The 13,343-nt window shown below is 39.1% G+C and overlaps 1 protein-coding gene across 1 annotated transcript; it reads left to right on the top strand.

Annotated features, from left to right (window-relative positions):
* Window positions 1-9,795: 9,795 nt before the first annotated feature.
* LOC145469457 (neuropeptide FF receptor 2-like) lies at window positions 9,796-13,189 on the top strand. The gene is made up of 2 exons (XM_081453179.1): window positions 9,796-10,479; window positions 11,513-13,189. The coding sequence occupies exon 2, from the start codon at window positions 11,591-11,593 to the stop codon at window positions 12,656-12,658; it is 1,068 nt and encodes a 355-aa protein (XP_081309305.1). The 5' UTR covers window positions 9,796-10,479; window positions 11,513-11,590; the 3' UTR covers window positions 12,659-13,189.
* The last annotated feature ends 154 nt before the right edge of the window (window positions 13,190-13,343 follow it).

Consider the following 13,343-nt stretch of genomic DNA (forward strand, 5'->3'; position numbering starts at 1 on the left):
TATTGTTGCTTTAGTCATCTGGCACATCACATGTGTAACATAGCTGCATTTGCTGGAACAAAATTACGGCTCCAATTTGGGGATTTTTCCCAAGGGGGGACCCCATATTTTGCATAGTTATTTTTCATATTTAAAAATGCCATATTTCATTTAATTTTTGTGATATGGACAAAATTATTTCAGGTTACCCAAGAACTGACGAAACATTTGGGGGGTGGTTTGGCACCTACGTGTCTCTCCTGCTCATAGTAAGGATTATCTGAGACGTTATCCTAAAAGGGAAAATTTTACCGAAGACCTGAATTCATGAGTGGACACGGGTGACACAGCAAAACTCGCACTGAAGAAGCGAGAACATTTTTGGCGATTAAGCTGTCATTCAATTTTAGGAAATTGAATGACAGCTTAATCGCAAGAAAAACATTTCATGTTTGTTTTTCGTAAAGTCCTGCTCCGAGGCAGGACGACGGCTTCTTTGAAGATTTGTATCCGTGGACAAGTTTTTGTCCGCGCGGGGACAAGTAGTTCGCACTTGGCGTGGTCAACTGACGACAGAAATCTGACAGTTTTTTGGTTATCAAAACAAAGCAAGAGAAAATGATTTTCTCTTGAACAAAGTTATCTTGCTTTTGTTTTAGGACGTTCGCGCGAAAATTTTCCAACTGATTTTTTTCTGAGACTTTTATCACTGTAAGAAGATGAGTTAGTTATGTCAGAAGTGTAAAAAAAATGGGTGGGGGGAGGTAACCTACTTCGTTTTGGAGAGAACATGCCCGGAAGAACACCCTTAATCTGAAAAAATCGGGCCTCGTCAGGGAATAAGGCCAAAGTGTCTGTAAGCCCCAAAATATTGCAATTAAATCTTTGAAGTGAAATGTTCTCTTCCAAATATTGTTTAAGTGGACCTATTAAGTAAATTTAGTCAACTGAGGTTGCTTAAAGAACAAGTTCGCATTTAGCGACCATAGTTTCACGCGCCTTGCAGCCGCAAGATGGCAGGATGCAATGTCACGTCCCGTAGACAAAAATCTTGAAATTTTTTTCAACTTCCCACGTTAATTTTTTTGTTCATTTTTGGAATTTGTGGAGATAATTGTAAATAAAATCTGTTTCTGGAAAGAAAAAGAGGGGTCACCGAGCGTCCAAGATCGTTAAATCCAGGCAAAGCTATAGCAAACGTCCTTATTTAAGGTGGCTCAAAACAGTTTCCTACTCTTAGATCTTGATTGGTCGTTATAACCACTCTTTATCACTTGAGGCTACAATCATGGTATCAAAAATTTGCCCAATCATTGGTGAACACGTTGTTATCATTTTCGTGACGCAGTAGGTTACCATAGCAACAGTATGACCCCCTAATTAAAAACACCCTTAATTACAGCTTTAGGGGCTTATAATTCAAAAACAGCATGGTGAAGTTTTTTATATCATCAACTTTTCATAAGCATGATAAGACGCAACTTTTGGCAAAGTCTCAAAAAAATCTGTAGGTAGGGTTCAGAGCCGCCTTAAATTTTCGAAAAGTTAAATTTCACCGTGCTGTTTTTGAATTATAATCCCCTAAAGTTATAATTAAGGGTGTTTTTAGCAGTTCATACTGTTGCTATGGTAACTTATTGCGTCACGAAAATGATAACAACGTTTTCACCAATGATGGGGCAGTTTTTTGATACCATGATTCCGCAGCCAAACCACAGCTTGCTGTTCGTACGAAAACTCGTACACATTTCGTGAGGACATGTCTGCAAGCTTTTTAAATGCCATTGACACAGACTTCGAGCTTTAAATAAACAACTTATCCGCTACAATCCACAATAACCTGCCTCGACACTCGACACTCCGCAATATTGCATAGCAATCGCAAGAAAGCACATGGACGAACATGGAGATGATGTCATTCGCCCCGGAAGAATTTTTTGAGGAGTGGTGGGGGGGGGGGGGGGTGGGGGTGCAAGTTGGTGTCCACAGAAAGATACATACACAAAACTCGAATTTTTCTGCATTACCCGATTAGAACTGAGTTTGTTAATTTGATTTTGCAATGCATATGTCATCCGCTTTTCGACGTTTAGCATAACAACAAAACTGCCTCAGGGCCCTCTGGCACAAAACACGACAAACAAGCAACCAAATTAAAAATGTGCAAAGGCTTTGAATCCTGCTTTGGACCCTAGTCTAGGTACAAATTCGTTGTCTTGCAAACATATCATCTCGACTACAGTAAATTTTCACTATCGTGATCTCTGCCTGTCTTAAATTGTTATCTCAAACAAAACTTTACGACTCTTAGTTGTTATTGTTCAGTCATCTACGACTGAATATTTTTGAAATCCCACTTCTTTAAGTTTGTTTTCCTTTAAATGTTGGTAGTAGTGGGAGACTACTATTTAAAAAGGCTATAGGCTTGGATTCAGCTCGGCTAGATTTCCCAAGAACTAGATAAATTGATCCATCTACCGGCTGTAGTTGTCAAACAAGGAAAGCCACAGCATGCTGTTTACGATATCAAATTTAGAAATTAAGAAATGGACCAGAACAGAATACACTGACACTGACTTATAAAGACTCTTGGTTATTCCAAATTTTAAGAGCTACTGCAGGTGCTCAATATAAAAAAGGATAACGTAAAGATCTTAACGTAACGACCCTTCGAAAACAGAGAAATATATTCCGTGCTTGTTATTAAAATCGGTGAGAAGCAACCCAGCGAAAGTAATCGCCCTCCTCCTAAAGTACGGCGAGACTCATGAGACTCATGAGACTCAAATGCAGCAGAATCTAAAGCTTAGGCCGGAAAGTAACAGTGTACTGAGTTTTAACGTACAATTCAGCATGCTTTTGCTCTGAATTAAGGCCATGAAACATCTCGTGTTGTTGACACATTTAAATAGACAAAATGTTTGCTTCAAAATGGCGTTTCCTGCAAATTGTTGAATTCGAGTTTTCGATTGCCAACGTCGAAGTTTCTTCTTTTGTAAATTGATTACTACTTCATAAATATAACAAAAAATATAATGGAAAGAACTATTTTAGGCTTACCGAGCCTGTGAAGCGTAAATAAAAATTTCTCAAACTCATTACAATGCGTTTACCGAAACCGGGGCCCACCCTGACAATAAAAACCAATTAGATGTCAGAACTGAAACAATAGATTCCAGCATTTTCAAATCCACCCAATCAAATGTCCGGTACAAAACAATGAAATCTCAACTTGTTCGTCGTGATGCTTACGCGACTACGGTGTCTGTTTCTGCGTCTTCCAATAACATTGGCACTACCTCTAAAATTGAAAGCTCGACCGACAAATACGTTTTTCGCTACCGTCAATCAAATGTTCGGCGGCTCCTCCCAGCTTCCGACTACTGCCGAGCGCTGTTTCGTTGTCTGAACTGTGCTCAACGATTTGATTAGCGCGCGTTCGGCAGTAGTCGAGAGCTGGGAGGAACCGCCGAACATTTGATTGACGGTAGCGAAAAACGCATTTGTCGGTTAAGCTTTGAATTTTAGAGTCCGAATGTTACTGAAAGGCGCAGTAATAAATTGTCAAGCTCAAGCCGTTAGCACTTTCACGTTAGAAAATATTGTTACTTTACCTTAGATTTTACATTTACAAGCTTGATAAACTCATTAGATTGACCGATTTCCACTGTGGACGTACGGCTACACAAAATATAATTTTTACGGTTGTTGATTGTAACTAGTGACAAAGTAATGAGCTCTAAAAAATGGATGTGTTATTGGTGAATCATTCTAATCAACTTAGTTTCTATTAGATGAGACAAAATTTTAAATTAAACCAACCTGGGCCTGGTTCGAACTTTAGTCCACGCCAAAATGAAAAAGATACCACTTAAGAGGTCCTGCGCCTCAGAAACGACCGATGATTTCCGACTAAAAAATAAAATCGGCCGATTTTTATCTCCCAAGAAGAGGTTACCGAATACTATTTAAAAATGAATTTCTTTTGTTTCAGTTTCGCTTTAAACCAAAAATATCGAGCCGCAAACTTTTTCCGTCTGATAGCAGCAAAATCAGGCCGAAAATAAGCCCGCGCAAAAAACTGTTCAGAAATTACTATCGCAACGCAAAATAATAAGAAAACTACACAGTGTTGAAGAAAAAGGCCTTTTAATGCAATATCATTCGATAAACAAAAAAGTGCCGCAGCGTCGCGTGACAGCGGCCATTGACGTCATTTGTATAAACAGCGGCGGAATCCAGACGAATGCACAAATAGGAAAACAATTTTTCCCGGCCAGAAAACGTTTAGTGGAACAATGTTATGTTGTTTTTCACAAATGATGGTCACTCAAAAAGAAAAACTTCCCCAACCGCCACACCGTTTTGGCCGCAGCGTGATCTGAGTTATGGGGTCACGACTGGATCCCTAGCCGCTGACCGCCCGAAGGACATTGCAGACTCGTTTTCCCACGCTCTTGTTACTTGACGTGACAAATGACGTCAATGGCCGCTGTCACGCGACGACATTTTCCAGATTCAACTTTCGTTAGCAGATGGTAATTTCGAGTTATTTTCTTTTTCTGCGTATTTTTCATCTTCCTTTCTCTTTCAATTCTACATTCTTCTACTCAGGATGGTCTTTGAATGCCTAGCAAGGTTTAAAGTGGCGTTTAACACGCTATCCACGGCCGTATTGGCAAAAGAGAAGTGTTTCGCTGAAGTAGCAGGAAAACGGTAAACACGGTAACTTTGAACGCTTTGTACAAGATCAATATACTTTGGCCGGAAAATGTTTTTCTAGAAACGTGATGTGTATCCCTCCAATGTCTAATTCATCACTGTGAATGCTTTCAAAAGCGTTGAACTTTTGAGAAGTAATTATTTTAAAATCAGCTCCAACGCTACATCTAATTTAGTATGCAATATTTGAAACTTTATTTGTTAATCGCTTCGGCAGTTTTTTGATGTTTATCGAATGATATTGCATTAAAGGCCTTTTTCTTCAACACTGTGTAGTTTTCTCATTATTTGTGTTGCGATAGTAATTTCTGAACAATTTTTTACGGGGGCTTATTTTCGGCCTGATTTTGCTCCTATCAGACGGAAAAAGTTTGCGGCTCAATATTTTTGGTTTAAAGCGAAACTGAAACAAAAGAAATTCATTTTTAAATAGTATTCGGTAACCTCTTCTTGTGAGATAAAAATCGGCCGATTTTATTTTTTAGTCGGAAATCATCAGTCGTTTCTTAGGCGCAGAGCCTCTTAAGGTGGCTCAAAACAGTTTCCAGCACTTAGATTTGGATGGGTCGTTATAACCACTCTTTATCACTCGATGCTACAATCATGATATCAAAAAACTGCCCAATCATTGGTAAACACGTTGTCATCATTTTCGTGACACAACAGGTTACCATAGCAACAGTACGACCTCCTAAAAATACCCTTAATTACAGCTTTAAGGGCTTATAATTCAAAAACGGCACGTCAAAATTTTTTATATTATCAATTTTTCATAAGCATGATAAGACGCAACTTGTTGATAATATAAAAAATTTCACCATCGAAGGTGAGCTGATATGTACAACTGTAAACAAGTTACCACTCGCAACTTTGGCTTTTGTTACAGGAGGAATAACTATGTGTAGTCGTTTCATTTAACTCATTTCGGCATTTTCTTCTTATATGTTTCCTTCGTAATCAATACAACCTGTTTACTTATTGTAATGTAGTCTAACTGGGCATATGAACTAGATTTTTCTACAAGTGAAATTTCCCCTTTCAAAACAAAATAATTTGCCACTTACATTTAGTATGCCTTGCTATTTTGTATGGTTTACAAGTGTGTTATTTAGTGCATCATCAGGACTATTATTACTATAAACTCTTGGCTCTGTTGTTGTAAGGGTGGATGATCAGCCGTGATCATAAAGGCCCAGTCAAGTAACTGATGTTTCTTTCAGTCATCCTGCCCTCCACGTTACATTTGTTGTCGAAATATACAAAATTCCCTTTGTGCTCTGCATCCTTGTCAGTAATGCTCAAAATTTTATTTGGCGTGACTTTGCATTTATTTTGATAGTTTTTTTTATATTTGTTACTGTTTTGTTTGTTGCATTCAAACATTGACTATATGCGGCTGAGACAATAAAGTACATGTATGCATGAATGGTTAGTGTGCTCGTCCCTGGAGCGAGTGGTCCAGGTTCGAGCCCTGGCCAGGGACACGGTGTTGTGTTCTTGGGCAAGACACTTAACTCTCACAGTGCCTCTCTCCACCCAGGAGTATAAATGGGTACTGGCGAATGGTTGGGGAAACCTAACAATTTGCGGGGGAGGGACCTGCGATGGACTAGCACCCTGTCCAGGGGTAGTAGAAATACTCCTAGCCGCTTCATGCAACAGAAATCGGGATAAGCTCCGGCAGCTATGAGCCATCAGCTCCAAGGCTTCACTTATGCATATATGTACTGAATGTATGATTAATATGTGTTGTGTTCAATGTCTTTGTTGCAGAGAGGATATTGATGTTACAGCGAGTTCTACCAATGTTGTTTTTACAGGCATATTAGCATCTTATTGAAACATATAAGGAAGTCCTGTTTACAAGATATGGCCTCTTTTAGAGCATCTCCATGGGAACAGTTGTCTTTCAATACCGTCAAATAAATTATTTTTCCAATACAGTGTAGATGCTTCAAATCCAAATTGTCCTCAAACATACAAAGTGTTTATTTTTTACAACGTGTACCAATATTCTTTCATTTCAATGACACAGTCAAGGTAATTTTTACTTCTCCCCTACACTAAAATAAATTACATCTCCACTAAAGTACATGTATATAGTCAATAAAATTAATTTTATTGATTACCATGTGGTGACTGCACTGACCATGACTAGTTATTGAATATAGTATGTCCCAGGGTGTTTGGGACTACTGGATATTATGAAACATTGCTAGCAAAAATGGAAAAATTGTATAGGTCAGGTACTAAAACCAGAAACAAAATAACCAAACCAGGGCTGCAAATAATTTTTTTCTCTTGAAAGGACATATGTCCTACTAAAACACCATCTTGGTCAGGCAAAACAAATTGTGGTCGGGCATCACCAAAAAAAGTAAGATTTACTCACAGAAGATCTTTATTCACCCTTACTGTAAAGTAATTTACGATTAAAAAATTGTCCAGACATCATGTCCACCCACAGTTGGGATTTTGTTGGACATGAGCAAATTTTGGTCGGCCAATGACCGACTGTTATTTGCAGCCCTGCAAACAAAATGAAACAACAAGATAGCACTCAGGTTAGCCCTATAAAACTCTGGTTAGCCTGAATAACACTCAGGTTACAGTTGGCTGTTGACACTTGTGAGGAGTTTCATTTCAGTGGTTTCGTTTTGGGGTTTGGCACTGCCATCAGTTGTAGGGAAATATTTTTAAAATTGCACAAGCCTGCCTAGAGATGTAGCTTGAAAATCTGGTTCATTAAAAATCCCAGTGTGCTCTTCTAGTCTATACCTTGTTTTTATTGATCTTTTTTCTGTCTATACCTTGAACTTATTGATCTTTTTTCTGTATTGATTTTTTTTTTCCAGTAATAAACATTGGCCTTGTTATAAAAGCAACAAATTCATGAACTAGCTGTTGGTGAATTTTCAACTCAGAACCATGTATTGAGCATGAATTTTATTTCAGCATAATGAACCAACACCCATCCTGAATGTGCAATGATAAAGATGAAAACCAAGTGTGGAGGTGATTTAAATTAACAAAACAAATGCCACTTCCACTATTACTATAAATGCTTTCTTTGTGGGCTTTTCTTCAGGGGAAAAGAACTCGTTACTTGCATTTGTTTTGGTTTAATCAGCCCTGAATCCCATATAAACTCCAGTGTGAGGGATATTGCCAATGGTAACTGTTACTACGCAGGAAGGGCACACCTGATTTCCTTTCCCCCAGATAAGCGTATCTATGGAGAACATTTTGCCAATAGGCTGCCTTCATGAAGACATGCGTGCTATTGTCATCGCAGTCTATTTCTTGTGGCATAATTTGGTACATGCCACACTTGCACCATGGTATTGCCAAGTTGCTAGAAGGAGGTGCAGGGTTAGGCATTCCATCCACACTTGTCATCTGTCCTTCTGTGGATGTGCCAGGGGTGGGTTGAGAAATGTCGCTTTCACCAATGGACTCATCTAAATTGTCAATTCTTCTAGGCAGGCTTCTGGCACACAGCTTGCACACATCATTTCATCAAGCATTTGAATGAATTCCTAAAAGAACATAGAGGTGATCACCAACAAAGTACAGTACTGTAAAGTATTTTGTGCTCGTCTGACAAAATTAAGTGTCGTAATTGATTTATTTTAGGTAGAGCCAATAACTGTGTCAAAGATTCAAGTTTGACAGCTTGCTAGCAAGCACAGAGTTTTTGCCAAGTGGGCCTAGAAATATAAAAAATCAAGTGTAGGAACAAAACAAATCTTGCCTTGCTAAACTTTATGCATTTGAATTGGTGTTCAAGCTTTGATTTTTGTGGTCTTTCCATATTTAGGCATATTTTTGTTCTTGGAATAATAACAAAAAATAAAAAATAAAAATATATTTCTATACAAGCAGACCCTCACATCTCTATTTTACTTTATCCTCTCCTGCTCTTCACTTAGCCTGTTGTCAGTCTGGTATGACTATGTTCTTCAGCCACAAATGAAGTTGTACTTGCACCAGCCTTGATAAGAAAAAAAGAGTCATGTCAAAGCTGTTGTACTTTGTATATGAAATATCAAACTCTCCTAGAAACCTTCTCAGCTCAAGGGAAAGACAATTCAAACTGCAAAAACTCGAAACTGCTCTATGCTTGGTGAAATGTTTGGCCTAAATGAAAAAAACCTGCTGTACACATGAGTATATGTACATATGAAGACTTGAACACAAACAGAACCAAAAATAGCCAAAAACCTAGTTGTTCCATTCACGTGCAGCCTTCAATACCTAGTTACAAACAATGTTACATCAAAGCTAAGCGTATACACAAGGAATCTCACCGTGTTTTCGACACGGATTTGCTGTCGAACCACACGTGCACTCACTTCCACATCTTGCAAGGGCAGCCACGATTTGCATTTGTTTTCTGTTTCGTGGAACAAGCGCTTTCGCACGAACAGGAGATGCGATTTTCCTAAGAGGATAAGAACAGAAGAAAGAGAAAATGGACGTTGCGTTGGAGCATATTTCCAGAAACTACGAAACAGTTCACACATTCAAATCTGTCACGTAATGGAGTCGAAGGAAACTCACCAACGTAGCCTTTCCTGCCTCTTTTGCGTCCATAATTTTGCCTCTGCGATAAAATAAGTAGATAGACGACAAGAAATCCACACACACGACAAAAAGACGTAATAATTTAACCAAGGACGGCTAAATTCGCGCAAAATTTCACAATTCCGATAAATTCAAGATGGCGGATGCATTTGAGTCTCGATGAGAACGGACGGAGCCAAATTTCGCACATGCGCAGGTCGTGACGTAGCTCGTTTAACACAACAACGATCTTTCTTTTTTGGCTTGTCGACTTATATTGATTGGCCTAGTCTAGCATAATCTACCTGATTTCAAGCGTTCTTTTTTACACATATATTATATATAATAGGAAAATTAACGAAAAGTCAATAAGATAAAATGAGAGGAAATGTAATTGTTTGTGGAAAAGTGACGGGTTATATTAGATTAACTTTCTTTAGGTACGCTTTTTCTCGTTAAAAACCGCAACTAAAGGTCAAACTACCCGCTTCCTGAATGCATTGGTGAAATATCTTTCTAATCAAATAAGGCTTTCAAGAACAAGGTCAAAGCTTTCGGTCTCCGTTCTAAAGATCTTTTTCAATTTCTTTCAGGAAAGAAAAAGAAAATGCTCTTAGCGACAGCGCCCTCGTAAGGTCTCACATGAATGGCTCGATACCCTTTAAGGGAGCAATAAAACAAAAAACAGCAACAATGTCCCTAGCGCTAAAACAATAACAGTTACTACAATAATTCAACAATACCAGCTTACGAGGGCTGCTACACTTCTTTGCAACAGAGGTTGATCACTGCCGCCTGTCGCTTCTGTGACGTATTCCTCGAGTTTCTTGTCTCCTCATCCTAGGCTCCCCTCTGCCTGATCCACTTCCCGAATTTCATCGCTTTAGAAATAGACAATAAGTGGATCTGAAATTTCTACAAGCATTTTACATTACTGTCAACCCAGATATGTATTTCAAGGGGTGGTAGGAAGACTAAACAGAGCACAGTACTTTACAGCTTGTTTCATTTTCTTTCAGTCACGGTCAGACCCTGTCACGTTCTATAAATGGCAGTATCAGACCCATATCGGGTTTACATGACTGTCCTACGTGAGGTCATGTTTCTACAACTTGTGTCTTCAAGCGGATCGTTGTGTTCTTGAGTTTCGCTGGCCGCTTTCGCCTCGTTGAAAAATCTGAACATCACAGGATTGTTAACTTCAGAAACACAGTGAGTATATTTCAAGATGTGTTGTTTTTGAGAGCGTTTCAGCCGTGAGGGATGCTGATGACAACCTAATACCTACAATAGAAGTAGATTCCAAGTTCAGATTTGAAATTTTTTCGTGAATGTGTAGAATTACTCAATCGGTACAAAGTAAAATATGATTTTCCCACACCAATTAATAAAACTGCACAACGCGGCTAAGGTATTCTCATGTACTCAAGGTACGATAAATTAGATATACTAAGTATTACAATGATGTCTGTGTAGTTATTCGCGAGTTATTCGATCCGATTTGTTCAGTTCGTGACCGGACGCAGTATGAAGAAAGCGCAATGGTACGCACAGCTAGGGAAATTTGGCTTGTTGGTGATCTTTCCCCCGTCGTTTCATGTGCTCAGAAAGATATTTTCGAGAAATAGTTTGACCAAAAATAGGTCCAGAAACAACTGCAGTTCGGTCAGAACTTTGAGCATTTATGTAGCATATACCTGGAACATTGATAACTTAGGAACGTTTATATATAGGAACTTTAGTATGATCAGATTTTAATACTAGCTAATAATATCGCTCAATTCTGACTAACTCTTGTTGCGTTATGTACAATTACCCCACAAAATTGCGCAATTGTTCGGTAGGCGTTTCTGTAAAATTTGTCTGCGAAAATTCTCATTACAACAATTAATTAAGTAAAGAATGAAAAACTAAGAAACCTTTGATTTTAATGTATTTACTGATTCGGTTTGTCAATGGAAAGCTATAGATGTGCTGCGTGACGAGCAAATGTTGCGTGGTAGGCAGACAACCAGACGACAAAATGTTGCATGACAAACATCTCTTTGGAAAGCCTTTTGTCACGCAAGCCTGGCTCATTCGTTTACTTAAGAGGACGTGTGGACGAGAACTTCCTGTTCACATTACGTGAAAACTTCTCATCCATGAGCTGAAACAAAAAGATTATCCCTATTTAAAATCAAAAAATTAACCTAGTTTTATTTTGCACTGATGTACTTTTTTTGTTGTTGTTTTTTTTTTCAAGAAACTGAAACAGCTCTACGAAAGCGAGAAGCCAAAAATAGAAAACACTCCAGTTCTGTGATCTCTAGCCTTGTGAAAAATGTCGAACTCTGGAGAAGGTGACATGCTGTTGATGACTTGTGAAACAGCCAAGCAGATTGCCAAAATGTCTGAGGTAACAGCCTTCTGTCTTATTGTCCTTGGAATTTTCATTAACGCTACAGTCTGCGCAGTCATGCTGCTTAACAAGTGCGTGTTAAAGAACTTGTCGAACTTCTTCGTATTTCACTTGTCCGTGGCGGATTTGATATTTCGGTTATTGACCGTGGGACCGGTAATATACCTGAGCACAGTTTACAACACAGATAAGTCAGGCATTCCATGCAAACTCCTTCATTTCTTCTCCTCGGCTTGTGGCGCTGCGTTTTTTGTCTCGCTTGTCGTTATTTCAGTTGACGTGTACCGTGACGCGGCGTCGCCGCTAAAAGGTGTCATGTCACCCCGTACTCCATTTCTTGTCGTGTTTGGTGTGTGGTCCTACGCTACAGTCTTTTCGGGACCTCTCATGTACAGCGCACAGAGTGTCCTCTACACGGAGATTCCAGAAGTTGCCAGAAATTTGACAGACGAGCTCAAGAACTGCAGCGTTCCCAAGCTATGTGATTTCTACAGGAACTGGAGCGGACAGCTGTCGACCACACTCTACTTTGTGATGGCTTTCCTAGTCCCCCTGGTTATCATGGTGATCTTGTTCCTGCTGACGTACGTATATCTCAGGAGAGATTACAAAAGTGGTGCCATCAGTAGAGAAACTGCCAATGCCAAGGGAAAAGTCACGCGCATGTTAAGTGCCCTCTCTCTGGGCGTGGTCATCTGTTGGGGGCCTACTGCTCTCATTTCCATGCTTCGTTCTTATGATGGCCTGGCTGATGTAGCTCCTGATATAGTCCTGATTCTTGCTATTATCACAGAGCTGATGAAGTTCATGAACTCGCTCTTTAATCCAATGATTTTTGCCTGTTATATACCCAACTTTAGTAAGGATTGGTTCGGCCTGTGTAAGAACTGCAAGTGCTGCGGGAAGGCGAAGGACGTTGAGAATCCATCCATTCGACGGAGACACATTATTCAATCGACGGAGTTTCGTGACAGCCAGACGATGATGTAACCCGAGCGTGGCCAACATAGGACAGCGTTATACACGACAATTTGGTGATCGGGCGTGGTGTGTAACGCAATATTTCCGTGTAACGACAACAGCTATTTTAACCATATAATTTCCTAATATTTAAGAAATGGAAAGCTTGTCCCGGGTTATAGAAACATGGGTGGAGGTTTGGGATAATGAGTTCTCCCAAACTTCCACTGTTTCAATCGAGATACAGAAACACGATTTTTAACCAATCAGCGCGCACATTTTTGGGGGCCTATTTTCTAAAATTATATAACAATATAATTTTCTCATATAATTGTATAATTATGTAATTATATAATTTTATTAATTTCCCTAGCAATTTACCATTTTCTTTTCAAAAATTCCTTCAGTTAAATATTAATTTTGATAATTTAGTGATACATCGGGACAACGTCCCGCGTTCATGAGTTTTTTCCTAGTCGCCTCCCGGACTCGTGGTGGACAATGTGTTAGCAAAACAGATAAACTGCTTCGGAGCGAGGATAATAATTAATTCAGTAGAGTAATCTGCCGAGTCTTACAGGTTAGGGTAATTTTAAAAACTATATGAAATGCAAGGCTAAAACTACAGCACAGCACGATTTTTCCGTTATTGTGTGAACTGTGGTAAAACGGAGAATATAAAACCATTCAATGAGGAAAATAAGCAGTAAAGAAA

This window comes from Orbicella franksi, chromosome 15, assembly GCF_964199315.1.
Source record: "Orbicella franksi chromosome 15, jaOrbFran1.1, whole genome shotgun sequence".
NCBI classification, from domain to species: domain Eukaryota; kingdom Metazoa; phylum Cnidaria; class Anthozoa; order Scleractinia; family Merulinidae; genus Orbicella; species Orbicella franksi.

What these genes read in the sequence shown, in the direction of transcription:
- LOC145469457 (XM_081453179.1), top strand. Translation starts at nt 11,591, where the DNA reads ATGTCGAACTCTGGAGAAGGTGACATGCTGTTGATGACTTGTGAAACA.